Source organism: Phalacrocorax carbo, chromosome 1, assembly GCF_963921805.1.
Source record: "Phalacrocorax carbo chromosome 1, bPhaCar2.1, whole genome shotgun sequence".
NCBI lineage: Eukaryota > Metazoa > Chordata > Aves > Suliformes > Phalacrocoracidae > Phalacrocorax > Phalacrocorax carbo.
The window spans coordinates 67045154-67069316 of NC_087513.1; the positions used below are offsets into that span (position 1 = coordinate 67045154).

Genomic DNA, 24163 nt, shown 5'->3' on the forward strand with positions numbered 1-24163 from the left:
CAACAGGGGATTGCAGGTTTTGTTTGGTAATTTAGGGTTTCAAATGTTACTTGGAGTCTACTGTAAGGCAGTTTCAACTTTTAAGTCTTACACGTTGTTTTTGCTTTCACCAACATTACAGTCCATCCCCTCATTCCTCCTCTCAGTAATTGTCACCATTTTAATTTACGTGAACAAAAAGTCCCAGTTCCACCTTTTAGGCAGGTCTGCAATAATTTCCAGAGCTGCTGGACACTTGCGGACTTTGGTACTTCAGTGCCTCTAGATACAAGGCTGTTTCGCTTTCTGTGCCCAGGCACAGATGTTGCAGCCTACCTTTACGTGCCCAAGCTTCAAAACTTTGGTGGAAATGAATACCAATGCACCACCACGACCGGTCTCCCATGCTGGGGAAAGCTCCGAGGAGCTGACTGCCAAAATTTCATCAGCCACTTAAAAGGAAAGTTTGAGTGATGGCCCTGCTTCTGGTGGAGTTTCCTTCTGTCCCGGATGTAAACATGCTGTCCTAGTCGGAGTTAATGGTTATTTTTAGCTATGACAAAAGTGCATCTGAAAAGCCTGTGCTGTTGCACTTGGAAAATACCAGATCACTCAAAGTGCCAAATATGCTGGGGGAAAAAGCATTCCTGGAGAGGGCTCGCCCCGAGCAGCCTGTATGAACTCTTATGGCTTCCGCTCCCCTCGTTTTCCCACACACAGGCACACACACACACACGCACGCACAGAGCAGCTTGCAGCTGCACAGGCTGGTGCTGAACCGTGCTCAGCATATCTTTTTTGAGGAGCAAATTCAGAGTATGTCCAGTATCTTCATTCAGCTAATTGAATCTAAGCTGCTTTGCTAAGCGGTGTTATTTCTTTGGTTATAAGCAGAAGGTTTTATTTAAACAGCAAAAAGCATTAAGAGAGTATTTTGTTTTTCTGTTTTCCAAAAAAGACATGGCCACATACCTTTCACACGTGGCTGAGTAGGTGATCTGAACATGAACTTTCTGTAAGCGAAACTTACTGGGAGTTGTCACTAACACAAGAAAGGTCGTGTATGGCAGGGGATGGACATGCTGCAGTCATCAGAATAATGTTTTGGAGAAGGCAGCTCTCCAGTGATTTTGGAAAAGGGACAGGTGATGGACCAGAGTAGAGAAAACCAAGTTCCATGGCACCAAAACGCCTTCCCCACCAGCAGGGCACGGTGGGGTCTGTTTGGCACAGGTGATGCTGCAGCCTGGATGGCGTGAACCAGCGCTGATGCTGTGGACCAGCATCGATACTGTGGGTGCCGTGGAGCCGGCTGGGACGTTCCCACTGCCCAGGTGAGTGTGACCCACGGGGAGGCTGATGCTGGCGCGACCGGCCGTGGCGGGGGATGCCCGCGGCGGGGGATGCCCGCGGCGGGGACGGCAGAGGCGCTGGCAGCGGGCAGCCTCGCACCTGTCTCCCACGAGTGACGGGGGCGACCCGCCGCCCCACGGCTCTGCACCCAGTCCCGCAGCACGGCCGCGCGTGGGTGCTGCCGTGCCGTGCCGGGGGGGGGGGGTGTGTCTCCCCCCGCGGCGTGCGGGGGCCACCCCGGGCAGAGCCCACCGCGCCGACGGGCTGAGGTGGCGGCGGGGGTGACAGCGCGGCAAGGAGCATGCGTGAGGGGGGTGGGGGGGGAGGAGGAGGAGGAGGAGGAAGAGGAGGAGGAGGAGGGATGGCGCGGGGAGGCGGCCGCTGTTTATTTGCAGCCGGGCAGGCAGCGCCTCGGCAGAGCGCGAGTGGCCGGCGGCGGTGCCGCTGCCCGCCCCGCACCATGCGGGCGCCGCTGCCTGCCCGCGCCGCGGCGGCGGAGCCGGGGGAGCCGGAGCCGGGGCAGCCAGCGCGGCGCCCCGCACCCGCGCCATGGTGACGGGCTCGGCGCCGGGCTCCCGCAGCCGGGACCGAGCCGCGCCGCCCCCCAGCCCGTCCCCGTCGGCGGGCGGGCGGCGCGGCGGGGCGGCGGCGGCGGCGGCGGCGGTGCTGGCGGTGCTGTGCGCCCTCTGCTACGGCAACTCCCTGCGGGGCGAGTTCGTGCACGACGACGTCTGGGCCATCGTGAACAACCCCGACGTGCGGGCGGCCGCCCCCGTGGCCGCCGCCTTCGCCAACGACTTCTGGGGCAAGCGGATGGCCGAGAACACTAGCCACAAGTCCTACCGGCCCCTCTGCGTCCTCACCTTCAAGTAAGTGCCCGCCGCCGGCGCCGCACCGGGGCTCCCCCTCCGCCGCCCGGCCCCTCTCCCGGAGCTGAGGGAGAGGCGTGACCCCCCGGGCGGGGTTCAGGGGGAGCTCCCCCCCCCCCCCGCCGCCCTCGGCACCGTCGCCTCCCGTCCCGCGTCCTCGGCTTCGTGATTCAGCATTTCTGCCCGGAGCTGTGTGGGACGGGGTGTGCCCCGGGGGCGGGCGGGGGGCTCGGCCGCCCGCTGCCGCCGGGGCGGTCCCGCCGCCCGGCCCGGCCCGGCCCGGCGGAAGCTCCCCGGGGGAGAGGAGCGATGAGGAGCCGCTCCGGGGGAGCCCGCCGCTCTCCCGGCCGGTGCCCCGCTTCCCTCCCGGTCTGGGAACAGGTGGCGCCTCTTCCCCAGGCTGCCGGGGGAAGGGGATAAAGGGAAGGGATAAAGTAAACGGATAAAAGGGAAAACTGAGCGTTTCGGAGAGCTCAGAGAAGGGTGTTCAAATCTTATTCTGCCCGAGTTGCTCCTCTTGCTCATCCCTCCGCTTTATCTCCGGTACTTTTCTCTCCAATGGAATGATCATGCCAGAAACTTCCCCGGTGCTGTTTTGGAGCAGACCCATAGTCATCCCTACCTTTCATTTCAACGCTAAGCGACGGGGTCTGCCTCAAGGATAGCGCGGCGTTCCTTGCAGCCAGCCTGGCAGCTGCAAGCCTCTCATGTCAGCCGCGGAGTTCCCCGCCAGCCTCGCCTGCTTCAGATGTTCCCTGTGGACCCGGCAGAGTTGTTGAGGAGGAGTTTCGGTTTTGCAGGAATAAAGAGAAGTTGGGTAGCGGCGAAGTAACTGACAGTTATCACTGCTAATCCTAGAAGGAAGACCCAGATGCCTGCCTCTCTCTCTCTCTCTCCCTCCCTCCCTCCCTCTCGCTCCGAGGAGAATAATTTGTAGCAGATCAGCTTACTTACGATCCACACAGTCTGTCATCCTTTCCATTAGCTTGTTCTCTTTTTAGTCTGATGAAACATAAATGACAGTGAATGTTTACCACATTTTAGCGTTTAAAAATGATTCGGGCGTTTGCAGGAAGCTGCTGAAGAGCTAGTGTAGCTGGGTGATGTTTAGCACTAGGGTCCTGTTTGGAAGTGATCGGTAGATGCTCGTTACAAACCTACGGCAGGCATGAGGAGCTAACTGTATAGACAGCGCTAAATATGCCAGGAGGAGGTGTTACTGGAGCCTGGTTGACTCTGCTAATTGAGTAGCTATTCGTTAAAATACCCGATTTATAAATAACATTTCATCAACTCTCTGAAAATAATGTGGTTTTTGTGAGGCGAGAGCAGTTTCAGGGAACGTGGCATCCCTTCGGCACTGCCACAGAGCACTTGCTGCCCTTCGGTGGTAAGGGTGGCCTCGGAGCCGAGAGCAGTCGGTGTCGGCTGTCCGGGGAAGTAGGGCGGGGTGGACACGTTGCGGGGAGTGTTCCCGATGAAGCAAACCTGTGATCAGCACAGATGCTGGTAAACTGGAGTGTTTAGGACGGGTTTTGTACCTTCCTGTCCAAGGGGCCCTTGTCAGGTTTCTGTAGAGAGTGAAGGAGATGTAGGCAGCCAAGGGCAGAGCCAGCTTTGTGTATGTGGAGTGCTTTCTCCATCGGGTGTCCGGCCAAACTGGTGCATCTGATTAATCCATTCCTCCAGCAGTATATCTGGGGGTAATTTGAGAGGTGGGTGAACCTGCCTGTATCACCACTGACAACATTGCACGTGGTATTGGTGCTAGACTTGGCCTCTTAGATCAGGTTGCGGGACTGAGGTTACGTTATGCTAATTAGCAAAAGAATCTTAAACTTTAATAACGGAATGGAAACTAAATACTTTAGTTCTCGTTTACACATCTTGACTCTGAACTGGTTTTACCTTTGCTATTTAAAGGGGGGGGGTGATGTAAAAAAAAAAAAAAAAGACGAAAAGATGAAGTGCCGTCCCCATCTAGTCTTTTTTGGAAATTAGTGAGTCTAATTTTGTGAGCAAGATTTCATCCTCTAGTGTTTATAATAACCATACAGCTAAGACATAGGGTTAAAGGCAGAGTCATTTGTTCACCACTTGGCATTGCATTTGGAATAGGGAAGGAATCGTTTATCTTCCCTGACTGCTGAGGAAGATTATTTCCACCGTGTCCCAAATAACCTTCCAACCCTCCAGTTTCCACATTCTTCCCATTTCATTTCTACCAGCCAGGTGTCAGAGGAAGACGTTAAGATCTAAGTGAAGTGGATCCTCCAAACCCAGTGCTTCCGAAGAGGCTGCAGGGAGCTCTTGCCAAATGACACTGAGCCGGTGGTTGAGCCCATGCTCTGCTTGCCTGAGCCATCCACCCCTGCCTTGTCCAGCAGGAGGTTGCTGGTTGCTCTCTATCCTCCTGCAGAAGGAAAAGATTTATCCTGATGCTTGGAAAATGCTCAACAGAAATGTACTTTTAACAGAATGGAAATGAATGATAAGACTTTTGTCAGAATTTAGTGCATCCACTTGAAAAAACTGTGATGTCTGCTTTGCAGGATCTTGCTGAGGAAGGGAAGTGGGAACCAAGTAATTCTGGTCTTTTAAATTTTTTTTTAATTCGGTTGTTTTATTTTATTTCTTTTTTGTTGTTGTTGTGCTAGTTTGGTCAAATCCAAGGCATTTTAATAGTAGTATGATTCTTTATACCTGCCTGGTGGCTGTGCTTCTGCTGCGTTAAGCTTTCATCTGGAAAGGCTTGTTTTGAGTCTTGCCATGCTAAGATTAAAAATCTGGGAGATCTCCAAACTGCATGCACAGAACAGATGTGAAGGGTGGGCTGAAATTTATATCTACAGATCTATCGATCTACAGAAACTTTGTGGCTGCGAAAGTAAGAAGAAGGACTCATGATGCCCTGCGGAGTTTTCGTTAGGCCGAACATATCCTATATATATGTTACGTATTCTTAAAATTATCTCAACTAAAAAAAAATTATCACCTGTCTGTCAGAAAAATCTTAAGCAGACATTGCTGAAATTTTGTAACAGTAGTTCAGTGTCCCTCCCGTATTGGAAATATGAAAAGGCAGTCCTCATGCCAGTAGGTGAATGCTCTGGAGCCAAACAGTGAAAAGAGCTTAAGTATTTGACATTCACTCTGGATCTGTCAGTATGAATGATCAGAGGAAAATAAGAGTGGCCCGTGTTACTGGAACTGTTAAGCAAAACTTAAAATATTCCCATTGGTTTGTGTGGGTTAACATCAGAAGGGGAAAAAAGCCAGCACACAAACTGTTGAATTAAATGATGTTTGCTTTGCGTCTTTGAACTTCTCTCACCTTTTCTCCTGACTTCAGTAAAGTAAAGAAGTGTTAAAACTAGTTGGTTCAGAAACATTCCTATTGTACATGGGTAACTGTTAGGTGACAGGTCTAGCACAACTCCTCATCTGCACTGGAGCTGAGACGATAGGCAATGGTTTCGCATAGTCCTTAGGGAAAAACTTACTTCATGTTCTCTTCTCTAGTGCTGCCACTCAGACGTTTACCTGCAGCTGTTTTCTAAGAAGTGATTCGATATACTTCTTTCTAAAGAAGGTGACTTTTTGGATAGGGTATACTATTTCTTGGTGTCTTCCACCTTTCATGTTAACATTTTATATGGAAAAGAGGAGAAAAAAAAAAAAAGAAAAAACTGCCAGTAAGATGAAAGGTGGAAAAGAGGGAAAAAAAGAAAAAGAACTGCCAGTTCTATAATTCACACAGGATTTTATATTTAAACTGTGTGCTTTCTGTCTTACACCTTGTCTCCACTAACAGAAGTTCAGTGAATCATTTATTGCCTCAGTAGCGCTGAAGTTATTCCTTTGTTCCAGTGGTTTTGCAAAAATGTGTCTCGGCTGTTGAAGCAGAAGGTGCAATCCTCAATGCTGTCTACCTCCCTCTTTCTCTCCCTGTCTGCCAAATCCCTGTTTAGATAGATTTTTCAAGTCCAGAAGCAAACAGGTGATGGACATTTGATGTAGTGAGCAGACTTGGCCTGAAGGTGTGCAGTGGTAGGAGATTGTGAGAACGAAGCCTTTTGAAAAACCCTAATGCCAAGTTTTAAAGACTTTTAATCAGAGATCAGCTTCCTGGTTTTGCAGGTGGCCAAGAAGTGAAGGCCCTGGCTGCTCAGCCTCTTTGGCAGCGGGATGGAGGGCACTGCCAAGGCAGGTGCTGGTGAGGGAAGTGCCTCAAGTAACAGCTCACCAGGGACAAAAGACTGGGTGAAGAGGAAAAGGTAGTGGCAGGTCTAGGCCGTGTGGCCATGGCAGAGGCTTGGGAGGATGATGCTGGCTGGACAAGCACAGGAGATACCTGGCCTTCCTTGAAGGAGGTGGAAGTGACTGTTCGCTGGGAATGTGCTTGCCTCCATGGAAGGGTGTAAGAGTGCCCACTCTGGCTGCTGCTGGGTGGCTGTGGTGGCCCAGGAGGAGAGGGGCTGGGGGAGACAAGCTGTAAAGGGGAGCACAGCTCTCCCACCAGAAGAGACATAGACACACAGTGTATGCATAGACTCATCCTTCTATTACTCTGGCTGCAAAAAATGGGGAACAAGTTAAATTAAGAAGTCCAGGCTGTGCTCAGCTGCTGACTGCAGAACGGGTGACCCTCCAGGGCTGCCCACCAAGGCTGCTAGCGAGTGATGGCTTGGGTACGTACATGCCTAGGAAGTAAATGGGACCCTTCAGCAATGGTTCAGTATTCTGTGCGGGCACAGAGAGCCTAATGTCAGACTACTAGTGGCTTCGCATCAAAGCCTTAAGTGACTGTGAGCTTGGGTTAGATGTAAATACATAGCCAAAGAGAGAACTAATTCAATAATTCGCTGCCAACCTTCTGATCTATCTAGTTGCTTACAGCTGATCCTTCTGTTTTCTCAGCTGTGTCAGTGGCATGAGTTTCAAGGACAGGGAGCTTAAGAAAACCAAAGCAAACCAGGGAATCAAAAAAAAAAAAGTCCTTAGATTTTATTTGTTCTTGATTTAATGCTATATTACATTTCGACATCACAGGGTAATATAGTGGAGCTATAATGTGTCAGGTTAAATACACTGTGCACAAGTATTTTCTTCACCCTGTACATCTATATTAGGGCAATATCACAATGTTTAAGTTTGTGTCAGTATTTCTCCTCTACAGCTTAGTTAAATATTTCTACCCTAGCTATAGCAATCACTCTCCATACTGATACTGTGACACCTGCCATGAAACTGATGTAGTACTGGCGTAGCCACACTGGGAGACGTGGAGTTTGTGAAAAGAGGCAGTTGTTTTTATTAGACTGGTTGTGTTATAGTTGGAATATACGGACACATTCCTAGTCATATAAGCTTTCCTTCTGTCCCAGAGCAGAGTGCCTTGCTGCCATTTCTGGTCTGGGCGAGGGTGGGTGTGCCTCAAAGCTTATTTTTTGCCTAGTTCCAGGTGCACAGAAGTCATCCTGCCTATCCCCCCCTGCCATGAATGTAATTTTTGTAGCAGGTGTCTGATTTTTTTTTGGCTGTATGTTGGACAGTGTTTCTCTAGTGGGACTCACAGGGTTGCTTGTACTCCCTGGAAGGAGGGCAGGACTCCTGGGGAGGGTCTGGGGAAGCTCCCTGTCCAGGGAGGGAGGGCACAGACCCTGCTGGGGGTCTGTACTGCTTGCAGCCAAGCCCAGAGGTGAGGATCTGCCCAGGAGAAGAGGTGTGTGCAAAACATGTTGAACTTCTGCCTAGTCATGATGTCTTCTCAGTCTTTAATAAAATTTGTCTGTCTCTTGAATTAAAAGCCTTTTATTTTGAGGAGAAGAGCTCACTAAAAGGTCCAAGCAGATTTTCCTGAAGGACTTGGCTGATGTGACTCCTGTCATGCCTATATTTGCTGCTTGCTTCAATGGTGTTTTGTCTCTGTTTAACACCTCCCAATTCCTGGGGATTTTCTCTCATCTGGCATCCTATTCCCCTTGCACCAATGTCACCCTTAATTTTCTTTTGTCTTCTTTTACCTAAAAGGCTCAGCTTTGGACCAGCCTTCTTCCCCACAGGAGCATCCCTGTCAATACTCTTTAGAGTCCATGAAAATAAAGTGCTCTGGCTGTTGCTGGTTAGCTAAAGGCATTTCTCTGCATTTACTTGCTGTGTTTCTGACTGCTCTCTGGGCTTTCTCATTTATTGTCTCTTAAATCTAAGAGAAGAGAAAAAGAGCTGTTCCCTTTTCACTCATTATTCTTGGGAATGGTGTGTTTTTGTGGTGGGGTTTTTTTTGTGTGTGTATATTAAAATGGCACTTCCTCTGTGGTCTGCAGCTTGAGCTGAAAGATTACCAAACTTATTTTAAATTTGGTGGAAAAACTCTCTTACCCAGTTGGAAATATTCTCTTCGTAGGCCTAATAACTTTAGACTAAATTTCTGTCAGTGTTGTTTTATTTTCTTGAAGAGCAACCATTCTAGCTTGGTTCTTCATCTTGTCCCATCTCTTACTCTCTCAGTGCTCAGGGGAGGACTGCTCGATGGCTGCTAGGGTTCTTTGAGATGTTAGTTTCCTTCAGTGCATTGCTCTTGCCGAAACAATACTCAAGGATAATTTTGAAGACAAACTCACTTTTCAAAATCTAGGTAAAATGACACCTGGTTTGTCAGCTTGTAAATTGTCATAATCTGGCTTTTTTTAATTTTCCAAGGCTGTTTGTGGAGACAAATCTAAAGCTGTATGAATGATGCTCTCTGTATTCTTAACACAGGAGTGATCACTGAACCATGCTTTCTAGGGTTTCACTAGAAATTTCTGCCCTGACTTATTTGCTGCTTCCAAGGTGCTGTTGCTTCTCAGTCTAATTGTGATTTCTGTTTTCTTTTCCTAACTGTGCTGTAAGGCAATAACCTGCTTTGAATGCCAACACTTAACTAGTGCTGTTGGAAGTGATGACTGTTGTGCTCACAGGGAACTGCTGTAGCTTGGGAATTGATATGGTCTCTGTCTTCTCACCCATCCCTGCTATAGCAAATCAAGCAACAAAGCATTTAAGCCTTATTGTCCATTTAATTCTGAGGTGTTGTACTATAAAAAGATTATCAACACAAAGTGCTGCCGCACCGCAGCGGAAACTCTGCTCTGCTTCTTTTGGCCATTGCACGAATGCTGCTGCAAAGGGGGCTTATTTTCTTTTTCCTGCTGCAGGTTTTTCATTAATCTTTGAGCTATTTCCACATCGAGCTTCAACCATTATTGAAGCTGATGCAGCTGCACCATTTTTGGAGTGCAAACGCTCATTTTCCTGGCACATAGTAGATGCATCTGTGGAGTTTATAAGGAGATTCCACCGGGCACCGAAATCAGGCATTAGTTTGCATCAAGTTAGTCATTTATATCACACAATTCCAAAAGGAAGGGAAGAACACAGGAAACTTAATCCATCCTTCTATGTTAGATTAATTTATATAAATCTGCATGTGAGCTTTCCTCTTTAAAAACTGTGGGGGTTTTATGAGGTGTGGGATGCTCTGAGACTTTCCATTAAGTGTTACTTGCTATAACAAATTACCATTATTATCCTGTGCATTTCTATTTCATAACATGTTGTGTTTTTTGTTAGTCTTTTGAAAATAATAAAACAGATTAAACTAAACAAGAGCTGCCCAGGGATAATAATGAAGTCTATAAAAAGAGAAACTTTCCAATTATGGATTACAATATTATTAAATCATAAGAGGCTTTAAAAAAAGGTTGAATGAATCTTCGTGTGTACAAGTGGATAAAAAGCACTATATTAGAGCCTGGGGGTGCTGGTGATTATATACCGTAAATGGATAAGTACAGGATTTTTCGGTGAGCTTGTATTCTTGCAGCATAGACCCCTCTGGTTCTGGGTCTGTGAGGACGAAGTCACCGAATCCTACTCAATTTCGAGGCCCTCTGTATGCGGAATTGCTTGTCCAAGGAGGTACGCTCCTGCTTGACGGCTGATCTAGAAGAGGAGTAAGTGCCCGTGGCTTGAGGGTAGCGTGTTGCATGGTCCCTGCTCTACAAGTGCTGTTCTTTGAATGAGGCAGCTGTGCCGGGGAGAGGGAGGGAGGCAAGTAGTTAACTGTGGGTATTGGTAGATGTTGCTTTTTCTTTTAAGAGCAAGAGTGATTTGCTTGCTTCTGGAGAGCTCTTTTATAAGCTTTACTCAGTGTACCTTCAACAGCTGATGCCTGTGAAAGTCTTTTACTGAGAGCAGAGCTATGTAATCCTTTTTCCTGGAGCGGATGGTGGAGGAACGAAAATGCTGTTGTAGGTGGGTGTTCCAGGTACACTGTCGTTCCTGGAAAACATCCACTAGCCTTAACAAATCAAGGGGTTTCTTTGTTAGGGCATATGCCTCTTATTTTGGTGTACCTTCTGCTTGGGCAAGCAGTTTTGGCAGTGCTCTGCCTTGGGTGTGACACTCTAAATCACACAGGCTGCAACACTTGGACACAGAGACTGGTGTTGGGACAAGAGTCTTGGCTTGAATACATGTTACAGTGCAGCCTTCTCCACCCTGGTGGGCCATGTGATCAGTGTTGGGATACGTGTAATGAACTTTTATTTTGGTGGTGGCTTGCGTGATGCTGATGAGCTCTGTTAGAAGACAACTGACAATGTCAAGTATCAAGAGTATCGAGAGACTGCTTCTTCCTCTCCTTTCCCCTGGGCCTTTTGAGGACCTTTGCATTTGAACTACCATTCACCATGTCTCAGAAGGCTTAGCACACTCTTTGCCTCCAAGGGCTCTTACAGCAGAGGTGTTGAAGCAATGCAGAGCTCTTCTCAGAGTGTTTTGTGGGCATCTCCCCTGAGGAAAAACCTCCTTGTCTGAGATGGTGGTGAGCTAGTTTAGATATGGAAACATAAGGACAAACCTCCTCTCCCATAACAGAGTTACTGTGTCAGAGCTTCTGTTCATGAATGAAATGTTGGAGAAACACCACTTCTTAATTTTGAGATTCCTATCTCTGTTCTACTTTGTCTGCTGAGCTGTATACTGTGTATAACAACTGTACAACTGCATGGTAGTACTGCTGCCAGTAAACAAAGACAAGGCTGAATCTTTGTAAGGGTGTTAAAGTTTAAGAAGGGAGAAGCTATTTTTGTTGATTTACCTATGCCTTCTTGCTCTTTTGCCCAGAATTTGCTTTGTAGTTGCTCTGCAGTAGAACAAATATGGCTTTCCATAGTAGGCTGCCTTTTTTTCCCCCCGTAGGTAGATGAGTGTGATGGGGAGCTTTTGTAAAGTTCTTATAGTTTGGATTAGAGCTGTTTGGAGCCCCAGATTTGCTCACCCATTTGACATACAACAAACTGAACCACTGCTAACGTTTCAAAATCATTCTGCTGGGATTGGTTCAGGACAAAAGAATGTTTCCTTCATTGCCATGTGGCCTAATTTCTTATGACAAAGAGCTTTAGCAGCAAAAACCGCTGGTGTGAATATAGCACCTGCACACATTCACATTTAGCGTTCATCGATGACCAAAGATGGTATTTAAAACATACACCGAGGCATGCTTGCAGTCAGCTGCTGCTGTTTAATGGAAGGCTTATCTGAATACCATGGTGCTGTTACATGTGTGTTTTGTTCTGCTTTTTTGTTGGTTTTTGTTTTGTTTTGTTTTTTTCTAAAGAATACACAGGGGAATAGCCAAGCTGTGAGGCTGATACTTTTATGTAAGTGTTTTCAATAACTTGCATCAGGTAACTTGCAGTTTACAAGCCTTTTTGACTTGATGTTTGCCTCAAGAACGGATATGAAGAGCACACACTGCCTTTGGGATAAGTGACCTGATGGGGGCAGGACGGTCCATCCCCTACAAGGTTCTGCCTGTCCTGCCAGCAGACCTGTTTTGCAGGATGGGAAGTGATCAGATGTGATCCATGGAGACTAATGAAAGATTTCTTTCAAGAATGTTGTCGGATGTCATGTTTTTAGTGATAGGTCCTCATATCTTGGCCAAATAAATAAATAAATAAATGAGAATCTCTCACATTTTTGTGCATGGGTTCGTATCACCTGATAGACTGAATACTTGTCCTCACTGTCCTCACCTGCTTGCATCTGCTTTCCCCAGAGATCAGGTTGCCAGAGCCTATTTTGGCATTTGGGGGGATGCAGTCGTGATGACTGTGTTCCCTCTGGCTGATTTACAGGCAGAAATTATTTATTTGTATGAAGAACGGGTCCTGCAGGTGGTCACTGCCATTGCACACGTCTGCAGGTGCCTCTGAGCAGGAGCTTTGGCTGCTTTGGGGCAGGGTGGCCCTGTGCTGCCCCTTGTTCCCTGCAGCATGCTGAAAGCAGGATTTAGGCCTGGGGGTTCCCACGTATTTACAGCTGAAACTCTGGGTGTGTATTACTGATATTTGTTGTGGTTTGTCATTCTGTGCTGGTAGAAATGAGGGAAAGTGATGTATGCTGCTGCCCTAAAGTGGTTTGCAGGAGAAATGGAAAAAAAAAAAAAGAAAAAGCTCCAACTCTTCATGTATTCTCGAATCACACAGACTGATGTCTTGTCAAAATGCAGCTGCATCAACCCATACTTCAAAGAGAGAGGTCAAGTCATGCTAAAATCTCTCTTTTCCCAAACTCTCTGGGTTTCAGCTATTAACTCCACAAACATTCCAGTGAGAGCAGAACAGGAATGCATAAGTAAGTCTCCTGGTCTGGTAAAGTTAGATTGGCCTGGAAAATGCAGCCCAGGACAGAGAGCACTCCGTTGTTTATGAGTAAGGAATGTAGAGAGTATTTATAAAAAGCATATGTTGTCTGGCCCTTGCAGACGTACCACACCTCCTCTGTCTTACAAAAAAACCCTGAGGTAGCTTGCATAGTGGCAACAACTCAGTGGCTTTGCTGTTGCATCATGTATGTCATGGGAGACCTGGAGTCTGTTAGTAACAACAGGAAGGATTATTGCCCCTTTAGCGTGTTTACAGCTACATGCAAAATATTTAGATTGAGTCTTGTTTTCACTGAGTGCTTTGTCTATTTTTTTAAAATGCCCTTTAACATTAGTACTTCCAAATTCCTTGTTCATACATGGAGTCTTCCCTAGATAGTGACACCGTGTGTGTGTGTGTGTATATATATTTGTCCAAATGTACAGATGCAGTTAATTCTAAAGAGAATCGAGTCATCTTCAACTGCATGTAAGGCAAAGCCTGCCGGCAGCTGTTAAGCAAGTTGGCTGTAAAAAACAGTGACCAGAAAAATGTGTTAATACATGCTGTAAAACAAATGTCATAACAGCTTGTTATATTTGGCTTTTATGATCGACACAAATAATGAATCCTAATTGTCTCTTGAGTCTTGGGTGATGTTAGCTAACTTATTTTAACATCAGTGTCCTTATAAAGATGATGCTAACTATTAAACCAGCTTCTGAGTGTAGTCCTGATATTGGTAAAGCTAAATAAATACTTAACCTCCAGTATGTGAAAATACTCCGAAAGTTACATGGGAATAAATGTGCCTGTAACACCAAGAAGATGCTCCAGTGCCTTACCGAGTCCCTGTCTTCGCTGTTCCCAAGTGAAAGCATCTACTCCATAGTAGAAAATAACTACCCATACTGTAAAGCTGCTACGTGGCTGAGGCAACCGCAGAAGGTGCCAACAGGGGAAAAGGACAAGTGCCGTGCTTCTGATCTTGGATGGTGTTATTTGCTGCTAAGGAAGCACAGACATTGTCTCACTGCAGTAAACTGTACTGGGAAGGCACAAGCCTCTCCCAGCTTGGTGTCAAGAAGGTTGCCAAATTCAACCGTGTATTTTAGAAATTGGGGGAGAGTGATTTTCTCTAATTAGTTTAATATCACTTACACTAGAAGACTGCAAAGCAGGCAAAAAGCATTGTTTAGAGTATTTGAAAGATGTCCTGCTATTAGAAGACCTCTCCAGTCTGGTAATCGTTCTGATTTGTTTCCTTACAGGTTAAACATCTTGCTGGCTGGTATGAACCCCTTCTATTTCCATGCAGTGAATGTAATTTTACACTGTCTAGTGACTCTTGTGCTGATGTACACTTGTGACAAAGCTGTGTTCAAGGACTGTCGACTTGCTTTTGTCACGGCGCTGTTCTTTGCTGTGCATCCCATTCACACCGAGGCTGTAAGTATGTGACACACACAAAAAAATGGTGACACAGAAGCTAAAAATAAATGCATACTTTAAAATTATTTTTTTTTTAAAGAAGCCTCTGAGTCATACAGAATATGGTACTTGTGATTTTTGCTGTGGAGGAACAAAGGTGGGAATATACTATATTTAAAGTAATTTGCAGAAGTCATTAAGAAAAAAGTGTATTCATACATGCCATCTTCTTGCTCTGGCACTAAATTCTAATTGACGGTCCTAATCAGTGATGCCGGGGATAAACGAACAGTCATTCAGCTGATGAAAATGTGGAGTCTTCTGAAACCAAAGACCTTGGTGAGGCTGCTCTGTCCTGCTGGGACATTGTTGCATGCCTTTAGTCATCTCCTATAGTCATCAGTTTAAGGGAGAAAAAATGAAGGGAGCATTAGTATGTATTCTGAGCGATCTCCTTCAGATAGAGGTGATACGACCCATGGATTATTTGGTATTGATTTCAGTTAAAAGCTAGGAGCATCATCTTCAGAAAAAAACTTGTAGCTTGATAAATGTAATGGTAAGTTTACAGAGCAACAGTTCATATTGGATGTTTTGGTGTTCGTTATAAGGAAACATTTAAAGACATAGTTATGCTAAAATTGCAGTCTGTTAGCGTGGGGAGGTGCTTCTGTAGATAAAATGAGTCTTGCTGTCTTTGAGAAGGAAATGCAATGTCTAGCTATCCATACTGAAAAAAAAGAAATGCACTCGTTAGCTGAGATGCCACTGACATCACACGCTCTCGTTACGAGCCTTTGTAACTGAGCGAGGGAAACGGCTGCCATGGCTGAGAACTTTTGAGGAGAGATTACCTTAATAACAAAAAGCCACGAGCTTTACAGTTACTCCCTGTGCTGTCTCCTGTGAACTAATCAGCTAGGCTCCTTTTGATAATACAGCTTTATAGTATAAGGGAGGTTTTAGAAGAGGCACTCTTTGAATTTATTTTTGTCTGGGTCAGAACTTAAAAAGGTTAAAATAAATGCCAGGGTGCTGAATATAGCTTAATTATGTAATCTCAAAAGAGGAGAAATTTCAAAGGGCCTTTTATTTGCTCTATGGGCAATTTTTAGATCTTTATGAAATGGAATGTTGAAATAGTTAGTAAAAAGAGTGTTTATACATTCTTCTTCAGTATTCCCTTTCTTATAAAAAGATTTAGATAATTAATATGTCCAAGAAACTCTCATAAACTCAGATTATTCAGAAAGAGAATAAATTACATACCCCTCTGTCACTTTTTGGTGATTAAGTTCGTTCAAATATTAATTATTAACTCATTCCTATATAATAAGTCTTCTCTGAAGAGTTGCTATTTTATTAGTCTTTTTCTTTAACAAATCTCAGTTCTGGGAGTTGGATGTGTTTCTTATTTAAGCCTTATTATACAAATTAAAACAGATCCCTGAAATTGGCCTTTCTTTATGCAACTGATTAATATTTTAATAAAAAAGAATGACTTAACTGTTGACTTACTCATTTGTTTTGCCAAGTGAGAAATGCAGCAGACAAAACTGAGCATATTCTACACTAACCAAGTAACATTTCACTAAATTGAGGGAGGATAACACTGAAAGATAAAAAGCTTAAAATAGCAGCAGTGAGCATGGATCGTTGAAACAGTCACTGAATCTACATGCCTGTTTATATACATGCTTTTACACCTGTGTGTCTCTTTGCCTTTCAGGTAACAGGGATAGTAGGCAGAGCGGATGTCCTAGCCTGTCTACTCTTTCTGTTGGCTTTTCTCTCCTATAATAGGTATGGATCCTTGCTATCGGTTGTGATAATACAATGAGATGCTCTAGTCTGAGGAGGAGACAAATGGGAAACCTGTCAGGTTTCGGTCGTTGTTGGCAGAGGTACTTCCCCCAGCACTGCTGTGTGGAAGTGCCCTGGCCCCTGCTTTCAGCCGTGGTGCCAAATAAGTGATGCTTATAACAACAAATAAGCATAAAAAGAGAAGTCAACACTTCAGGTCCCCTCTTCCATTGACATTACAGCTGACCATACACCAGAGGAGGGTTTGTAGAGTTAAAAATGAAAAGAAAATGTTTTCAACTGAAGGGAAACTGTCTGTAGGTAGAGTTGAAGAATGGACGGGTGCATGCCTGCCTTTGAAATATATGCTGTGACTGTGGAACTCTGAAATATCTGGTCTGGGAGAGTTAAGGATTGTATCTAGACCATTAGTTATCCTTTTCAGATGAAAACTTGGCACTGTTTGGTGGTCTGTGTCCTAAAACTGTGACTGAACAAGTGTAGATAAAGAAATAGCTTTACCAGGGTGGGGTTTCTGCCCCTTTTGCTTTGTGATTTCGTTTAGGAATAGCACTGTGTCGTCACGGCCACGTGGAAAAAACTGCTCCTACCCTTCTTGGGCTGTTTGCTACAAATCCGTAGCGCTGTTTTCATCAGAAGATTTCAAAGCCGTAAAACTGGTAGTGACCCCACAGGAGTAGGCTTGTTTGATTTTTGGTTCTTTCTTACCTTCTTCCCTCTCATACAGGCTTGCTGCCCAGCCTGTTAATGATTAGGACGCGTCTTTGGCTCAGGGGAGCGTGGGTGGGATGGAGGAATTCTTGCTTGTGTAGTGCATTTTGTCACATAGGGAGAATTAAGCATGTGTGTTCTAGATGACAGAAAGCAGGTGTTTTTCTGCCCTTTTTGTCTTTGTACTTTGTCTTCCTCTGACTGTTTCAAGTCCACTTTATCTTTCTGCTTGTCTTTTTTCCCCTCCTCTGCTCAAATTCTTGGTGTGCCTCTCAGTATTTGTGTTTTCCCTTCCTGCCCTGTGTCTAAACCTTTCCTCGTTTAACAGTGAACAGTGTAGATTGTTTATGTCACTTATTACCAGCATCTTAAGAAACTTAGTTTCTTAAGTGTCTCAGGAAAAGTCTATCACTATTCGTGTGAATGTAGTAAACGTGAAAATAACAGAGAAGTTAAAGTATTTATGTCAAATCTATTTTTCAGGAGCGTGGATCAGCTTTATGTTGGGGAACATTTCCCTCCCACTGCCTCCCCATTCTTTTTGCTGCTTAGTTTATTCCTTGGGACGTGTGCAATGCTGGTGAAAGAAACTGGAGTCACTGTGTTTGGGGTGTGCTTGGTTTATGACTTCTTTTCCCTCTCCTGCAATGGACTCAAACTGTAAGTAACTTGTTATGCTCGCTGTGCTTTTCAAGTGTTGCCACCTGTGTGCGCAAAATATATATTATTATATACAGCACTGTGGGAGATGGACTTGCCCCACTGAATTAGGTGGCACACATCTTGACAAATTTGGAGGGCATGAAGGTTTCATTCTGTGGTGGATTTTTTTTGTGTAGGTTTTTTTTTTTTTCTTGTGACTTTATTGCTGCCTGATAACTTTTGCTGGGTAGGTAGATCAGATGTGAAGAACTGGTCTCTAAAATGCTCATTTCACTCTGGCAAGACTAACATTTATTTTTCTGTGGGAGTTCTGACTTGAAGCATCAGCATCTTAAAACTTCTCTGAATTAACTCCTTCCATTCACAACATCTGCTTTGATTATTCAGTCACAGTGTCATGGTTGTAGAAATATCATACCATATTTAGTAGTAAAATCAGGTTTGTTCCATTCTGTCCTTAGAGAATGAAAAAAGAGGGAAAATATCCAGCCAGTTCTGGAATGATAGGAAAAATTAGCAGCTCTCAGCAGTCACTGGAGAAAAATGAGATTTTTATCCCTCACCCACTTAGTGTTACAAATAACTATGCTGTTCTGTATCTGCATTAAAAATCAGAAGTCTTTTATTTGATAGAAGCTGTTTTTTGTCCATTTCTCTCCCAAACCATACCTGATGCAGGTGTATCGATGAGTGAATGTAAGAGCTTACTGCCACCAAGAATGGGGGGTTTCGCTCCTGTCATCGCTTCTTGTGTCCCCGCCGGTGCTGCCCCACAGGCCCTGGAGCCTCTCATACCCCTGCACGAGCTAGTGTATCTAGGTTATAAAGAAGGACACTGAATTCATAGTTCTGCAGTAGTGAATTAAGTCAGCTCCCAGAAGGGCTTGTGGAGTGTCAGAGCTGGCACAATGCAGTAAATGCAGGGAGGAGAAGAGGGACTCTCCTTTTTCAGGAGCATCCTGGCTTCCCTCCCGCTTCAGCCCTTCCACTAGGTCCTAACGTGGGATGGACCATGTTTCAGGCCCACCTGCCCTCCCTCTGGCCCTTCTAGCAGTAATAGCAATCAGAGGGCAGGTATGATGGAGCAGCAGAGGGTTTTCTCCTATTTTGACTGGATAGTAATTCATAATGGTGTAACTGGTGGGCAAGTAGACAGCGAGGAGTTTTCTGGGAGCTGACAGCTGGCATGCTTGTTAACACTTGCATTTACAGTTTGCCAGGTGTGGTCCAGGAGCTGCCGGGCTGAAGGTAACACACATTAATGAATCGGCCAAAAATCCGTGCCTTCCTACCTTCCCCCTCCCCTCAATCTTCCACTTCCCGTAGGTTCACATTACGATGGCCTCTTCAGGTTATTTCTTTGCTCCAGTGGCATCCAGTTGCCCAGATGTGGAAGTTATTTAGCTTGCAGGAATGAAGCTCTGTAGCCCAGATGTGCTGCATTTTCGTATTTGCTCTGGTTGCATGTATTGTGCACTTCTCTGTCTGTTTGTAGTGCTCATGATTTTATGACTGTATTTGACTATTGTAGGAGGCAGCAGAAAACCAGCAGCCTTCTACACGCTGCTGAAACTCATTCCCCCCTGCTCCTTCCTCCAAACTGTACAGATTTGTTTTCTGTTTAAATGAGGCAGAACACCAATTATTTCCTTCAGCAAAAAATTAGGAACGGCACCATGTTCTTCCTCTCAGTGCTTCCAATCTTACCAGAGGTCCAGAGAACATCTTGCTACGGGAATGCTCATCTTCTGTTGCTGTTGGGTCTCTTCTCCTAGCTCTAGTTAGGAGCTAATAAATCCTACCCTCCCGGCACACAAAGACTTTGTATTTTGGATTAAAGTGTAGTCTGTTGTAGCTAGATACCATGCCGTGCTGTATTCATAATGTTTGACCTTTTGATAAGTAAACGTGAAAAATAAACATCCTTAAATCCTTTTCTTTCCCCTTTCTCCTCTTTCCCCTCCTCCCTCCTTTTCTGTGCATGCATAATCAGGAGAAATGGGGGGTTCCACCAGAGACTTGCCCGGCAGCCCATGGCTTCTCCCTCCGCCTCGCTGCAGATCCCTCCGTCTGGCCGGGAGAATGGGAAGCATCGCTTTGCTCACCGGGGCACCTGGAGCTCCTGCCACCCGGCATCACCCGAGGAACAGCGGAGCGGTGGCCTTTCTGTGCCCAGCAAAGCCATATGGGCCATTCGGAGGTACTTCTGGCTACCTGCCGCTCAGCTGTGGTTTTGTTTGCAGCTGATCCTACCTTAAAATGTCAAGTCATTCGCTTCGTTTTAGCCATTTTTATCCTGAAACGTGTTGTAATTTTTCTTGTGCTACTGGAGAGGGAAAAGAGGAGAAGGTGGAAGGAGGGTTAAGGGAAGAAGGAGGGAATTGAAAAGTGCATTTCTTCTGCTTGGGGAAGAAAGTATATGAGGACTCTCCATGTCCTGAGACTTTCTATCCTAATATGATATTGGTAGGCAATGCTCTCTTTCCTAGCTTGTCCATGGAGAAAGCCAAAACTGTAATGCTAGTTTGAATGTGAAGAGGGGGAATATGTGCATGTATACAATAATGCCTGAAGAGAGGTGAGTGCAGTGTGAGCAGCGTATTAAGTGATATTGCTGTGTATCTATATATACACATTTGTAGGTATAAGTTCTGCACGTGGATATACATACATGTAGGGGGGTGTGTGTATGTATGTTTATGCGTATATGTGAAAGTAGAGGTGATGCTCACTTCTGCTTTATGCCTAAAAATGTGCCTATAACAGTGAGAGCTGTGCTCAGGCAGCAACAGAAGGATTTTCACTGGTTGCATCCAGCATTCTCGTCACGCTCCTTGTGCACCTCACTGGGGAAGAAGGGGCTCCCCCATAACTCGGGGCTATGCTCTGGCACAGGACCAGCGCTTGCTGCCATTATTTCTGTGGAACAGCACCGAGTTAGGGTGTTTAAGGGGGTGTGACTCAGCAGCTGCCCCATGAATCTGTGCCAGAGTGTGGGTTTTTTCTTGTTTAACCTTGATCTTCGTACAGTCTCCCTGGTAGCCCTTGCCCAGCTTGCCCTGTGTTGCTGACTTTTGGTTGGTTGCTACAAAACACTCACAGTATGATTTAATTTGGAGACATGTAATAATGAATTGTCCCACCCTACATATTCCTTGGAGAAAGTGTTGTGTTCCTTAAATAGAGCAGGAATTACCTGCTGTAGTTCTCTGATCATTTAACGGTTGGCAGCTGAATGAGCCCCATGCACCACTCCTGAAACCTAGGAAAGGGAGTGTTTCATTCCCCCTATAACACCCCTCATTGGGTGTTATATATTACATATTGCTGTTTGGTTGTTGTTGCTGGGGTATTTTTTGTGATTTTTTGTTTTTTGATGGTGTTTTTTAATTAAAATAATCATCTGGCTGCATCAGTATTGATGGCAAATAGGTGTTATATGAGATCTGTAACCTCAAAACACAGAGTCTGTTTCCTCTACGTGAACTTTAAATTGTTCAGCCTATTTGATAGCTTCTGCCCTGCAGGTGTTTTGCCTGGTTGGTCTGACTTGGGGGTGGTTGGGTTTTTGGTTTTGTTTTTAACAAGGAACGGAGTGGGTTTGATCATGTTGTCTCTTTTGTTTGGGAATCTGTGACACAAAAACAGTAAGGAAGTTGAGGCTTTTCAGAGTGGGTAAGTGCTAGCTGCTCCAGCATGGGGACTCTTCTGGCCATTGGGAACAGCTTCTAAAGTTGTTTGTTTCAATTGATTACTACTTCTGTATCCCCAAGTGAGTAGCACAGTTAGGAAGCATGGGTGACCCTGGTTCCTCTGTTATGCCAGGCCAGAATGGGCTGTCCACAAGCCTTGTTAAACATCTTGCCTGTAAAGTTTAGGACCTGATGGGAAGTCGTAACCTGAGCATGGCACTGGTGCGGCTGCTATTCCCGATTTTTGATCCCTCCACATTTCTCTCAATGCTTTTCTTCTCTTTGGTACGTGGATTTGTTTCCATTTTCCCTGACATATTGTATGGTGGAGGGTATCAATATAAAAAACGTTCTTGTCTTGCTCCATCTTGTTCCTTGTTTCTTTTACCCCTGTTTGTTTCTTCCTACTGCTCCTTTCCCCCCTCCTTTGCTTTTTACTTTTTCCAGATGCCCTCCCTCTGCCCCTGCTTTTGGGAGTGTCCCTTTCTTACACCAAGGGGAAAGCCTTTGGTTTTCCAGCCTCTTCAGGAGAGTCTGCAGAAGTTGTGTTGGAGAGACTGTGCACGTGGGATGGCTTCAGAAGGAAATAATCTATGCTGCCAGTTGGCATTTGCTTTTCAGCAGCTGCCTCTTCAAGTATTATAAAGGATTTCTGCACCTGGCAAACCATTGCTGGTTTCTTTTTAAAAGGGGGCTCTCACCGTGTAAGCTGCTCAGCTTCTATTTTCAAGTGTCTGACTGTGTACACACACTTGCAACAACCTGTTGTGTGATGGTTCACTGTGGGATGCCCGAAGTAGAGCTGGCTTGGTCCTGGTGGCTGAGATGGGAGCATGCTGCTGCACATATGTGTGAGAGCTGTGCCCGAGAGCCCTGGGAGAAAGCCTGGGGTGGGTTAATGGATGCTGCTTTGAAAGAAACTTCCCTAAAACACTGTTGGCAATCTTTGCTAGCTTTACCCTTGCTCTGGATTCCTGTTTCCTCTGAAGGCAGGATGAGGCGGGATAACTTCTTGTTGCATGGAATGACAGCCTCATAAAGCCTGGGCAATTTGACCAGTGCTTGCTCGTCCAATGTCAACGTTTGCTAATCACTATAAAAAATAAATGTGCCGCTACAGCATTTGTAATTTCAAGAGATCCTCTCAATTCTCAACCACATGGACTGTGCTTGCAGTAGTGTGGAACAGCAAGATTAAACAAATTGCAGCTCAAAATGATGCCCATGTCACATGGAGGTCTGTGGAACACTACCTGATAGTATGACTGCAGTCTTCTCCTTACTTCCATTTGCTGACTCTTCTCACAGGACAGATTAAAGTAGTTGAAATAGTTTCTGTACACAGTCTTTCCTTAGTGCTATTGGCATATTACAAGACGTGAAGTAGGAAGCTCTCAACTCAATTGCTCCATTAAAATACAATTTTTTTAAAACAAAAAAGTAAATCCTTGCTGTAGATGAAAAAAGATAGAAGGAAAAAATTTGAAGTTTCTGTCAAATATACAAAATAAATTACACAATTTTTCCTCAGTAATCGATGTTTCTCTGACTTTTGTAGGTCTCTTCCATGGCAAAAGGGAGGGGAAAAGGTTTTTAAATATTTCAGAAACTCCAAAGTTGGAGGGCAGGTTGGGCACAGTGAAGTAGCTTCAGGTACCTTATTTAGTGCACCAGGCTGCTGGTTCTAAGGTCTTCATTAGAATAAAATAGTTGTGCATGGTTTAATCTGTACTTTCAAGTACTTGTAATGTGATCAATTAGGTTTCTCTTTAATAATAATTTATTATGTATCTTGCTACTAGAGCTAACTGAAAAAGGCAGGAAAATGTAGTGGAGGGGTTAAAGGACTCAGTCTAATTAGCAGTAACTGGAGCTAGTTATGTAAAGTCTTGGTGCAGAGAGATTTCTGTTCTTTATTGTAATTTTCTCTTATCTTCATCTATCCAGTGAATGTGTGGGTTGCAGTCCTGGGTGCCTTCAGGAGTAAGGAATGAGTTAGCCTGGATGAAATCGTAGGTTTTATCACCACAATTTATTGCAATTTTGGGGGATGCTGGCATATACTACTGAAACAAGGTAACTAGGGTCTCTTACGAGTTTGATCCATCTCCCTGAGTTTTAAGACCTGAAAGAGGCTCAGGACCATATGTGCCCTCGTGTATGACACAAATGGAGAGGGGCGGACAGGAACTTTCATACCAGGCTTGTACTTCTGTTTGGAATAAGGCCAGAGCTTCAGTGCTTTCACTATGACGGTGCAGTATACATCTACGTGTCCTAGTAAAAAGCAGTATTAGTGCTAACACCTCATTGCTCAACACAGCGATACTCTTAGATCCGTGAATATGTTTACCAAAGATGATACATGTAAAACAACAAGTTGTCACAGTCCCTTGTGCAAGCTGTGTCCGTAGTTAGCGTCACTAATTTTTTTTCTTGATTTGTTGAACCCACTGAAAACTGAGATCTATTTTTTGACTCTTTTTTTAATTCCAAGGCTACGTATGAGTCATACACGCCTCACACTCAGCATTGCTAAATGCTGCCCAGCCCATGGACACCCTCATACCACCTAATCACCCTGATGGCTTTGAGCTTTGTAAAGATCCTGTAGTGGACTCACAGTCTCAGCATGACAAACAAGACTCCTCAATCGCTTGCATACTCTTGAAACTGAAATTTCTGCTTCTCTTTGGTGACCTAGAATCAGATTTTTATTGCATCTGCGGGTGATGATTTAGCTGGTAAGACTCTTTCCTTAGAATGGACAATAGATTGACGTTTAATGCTGCCATATTCAAGGTACACAAATCGCTGCATTAGATTCTTGTTTTTGGAGGTTTTTGAGTGTTTTTTTTTTGTTTGTGTTAGTTTTCAATTTTTTGCCAAGTGACAGAATGAGAGAAGAAGCAGGTGTACTTGGAGCTGTACCCAACAGTAT

General features: G+C 45.0%; 1 protein-coding gene across 2 annotated transcripts in view; it reads left to right on the forward strand.

Moving 5' to 3' along the window:
• The first annotated feature begins 924 nt into the window (after positions 1–924).
• Positions 925–24163, forward strand: part of TMTC1 (transmembrane O-mannosyltransferase targeting cadherins 1) — a 147813-nt gene continuing 124574 nt past the window's right edge. Inside the window, exons 1-5 of one of the 2 annotated variants that reach the window (XM_064458046.1) lie at positions 925–1313; positions 14173–14350; positions 16062–16135; positions 17351–17527; positions 19524–19730. In XM_064458046.1, coding sequence (XP_064314116.1) covers positions 1216–1313; positions 14173–14350; positions 16062–16135; positions 17351–17527; positions 19524–19730 — 734 coding nt within the window. In that variant the 5' untranslated portion in view covers positions 925–1215. Of the gene's footprint in view, positions 1314–1740; positions 2202–14172; positions 14351–16061; positions 16136–17350; positions 17528–19523; positions 19731–24163 lie in introns of those variants that run through there. The other variant, XM_064458037.1, reaches the window with a different exon arrangement.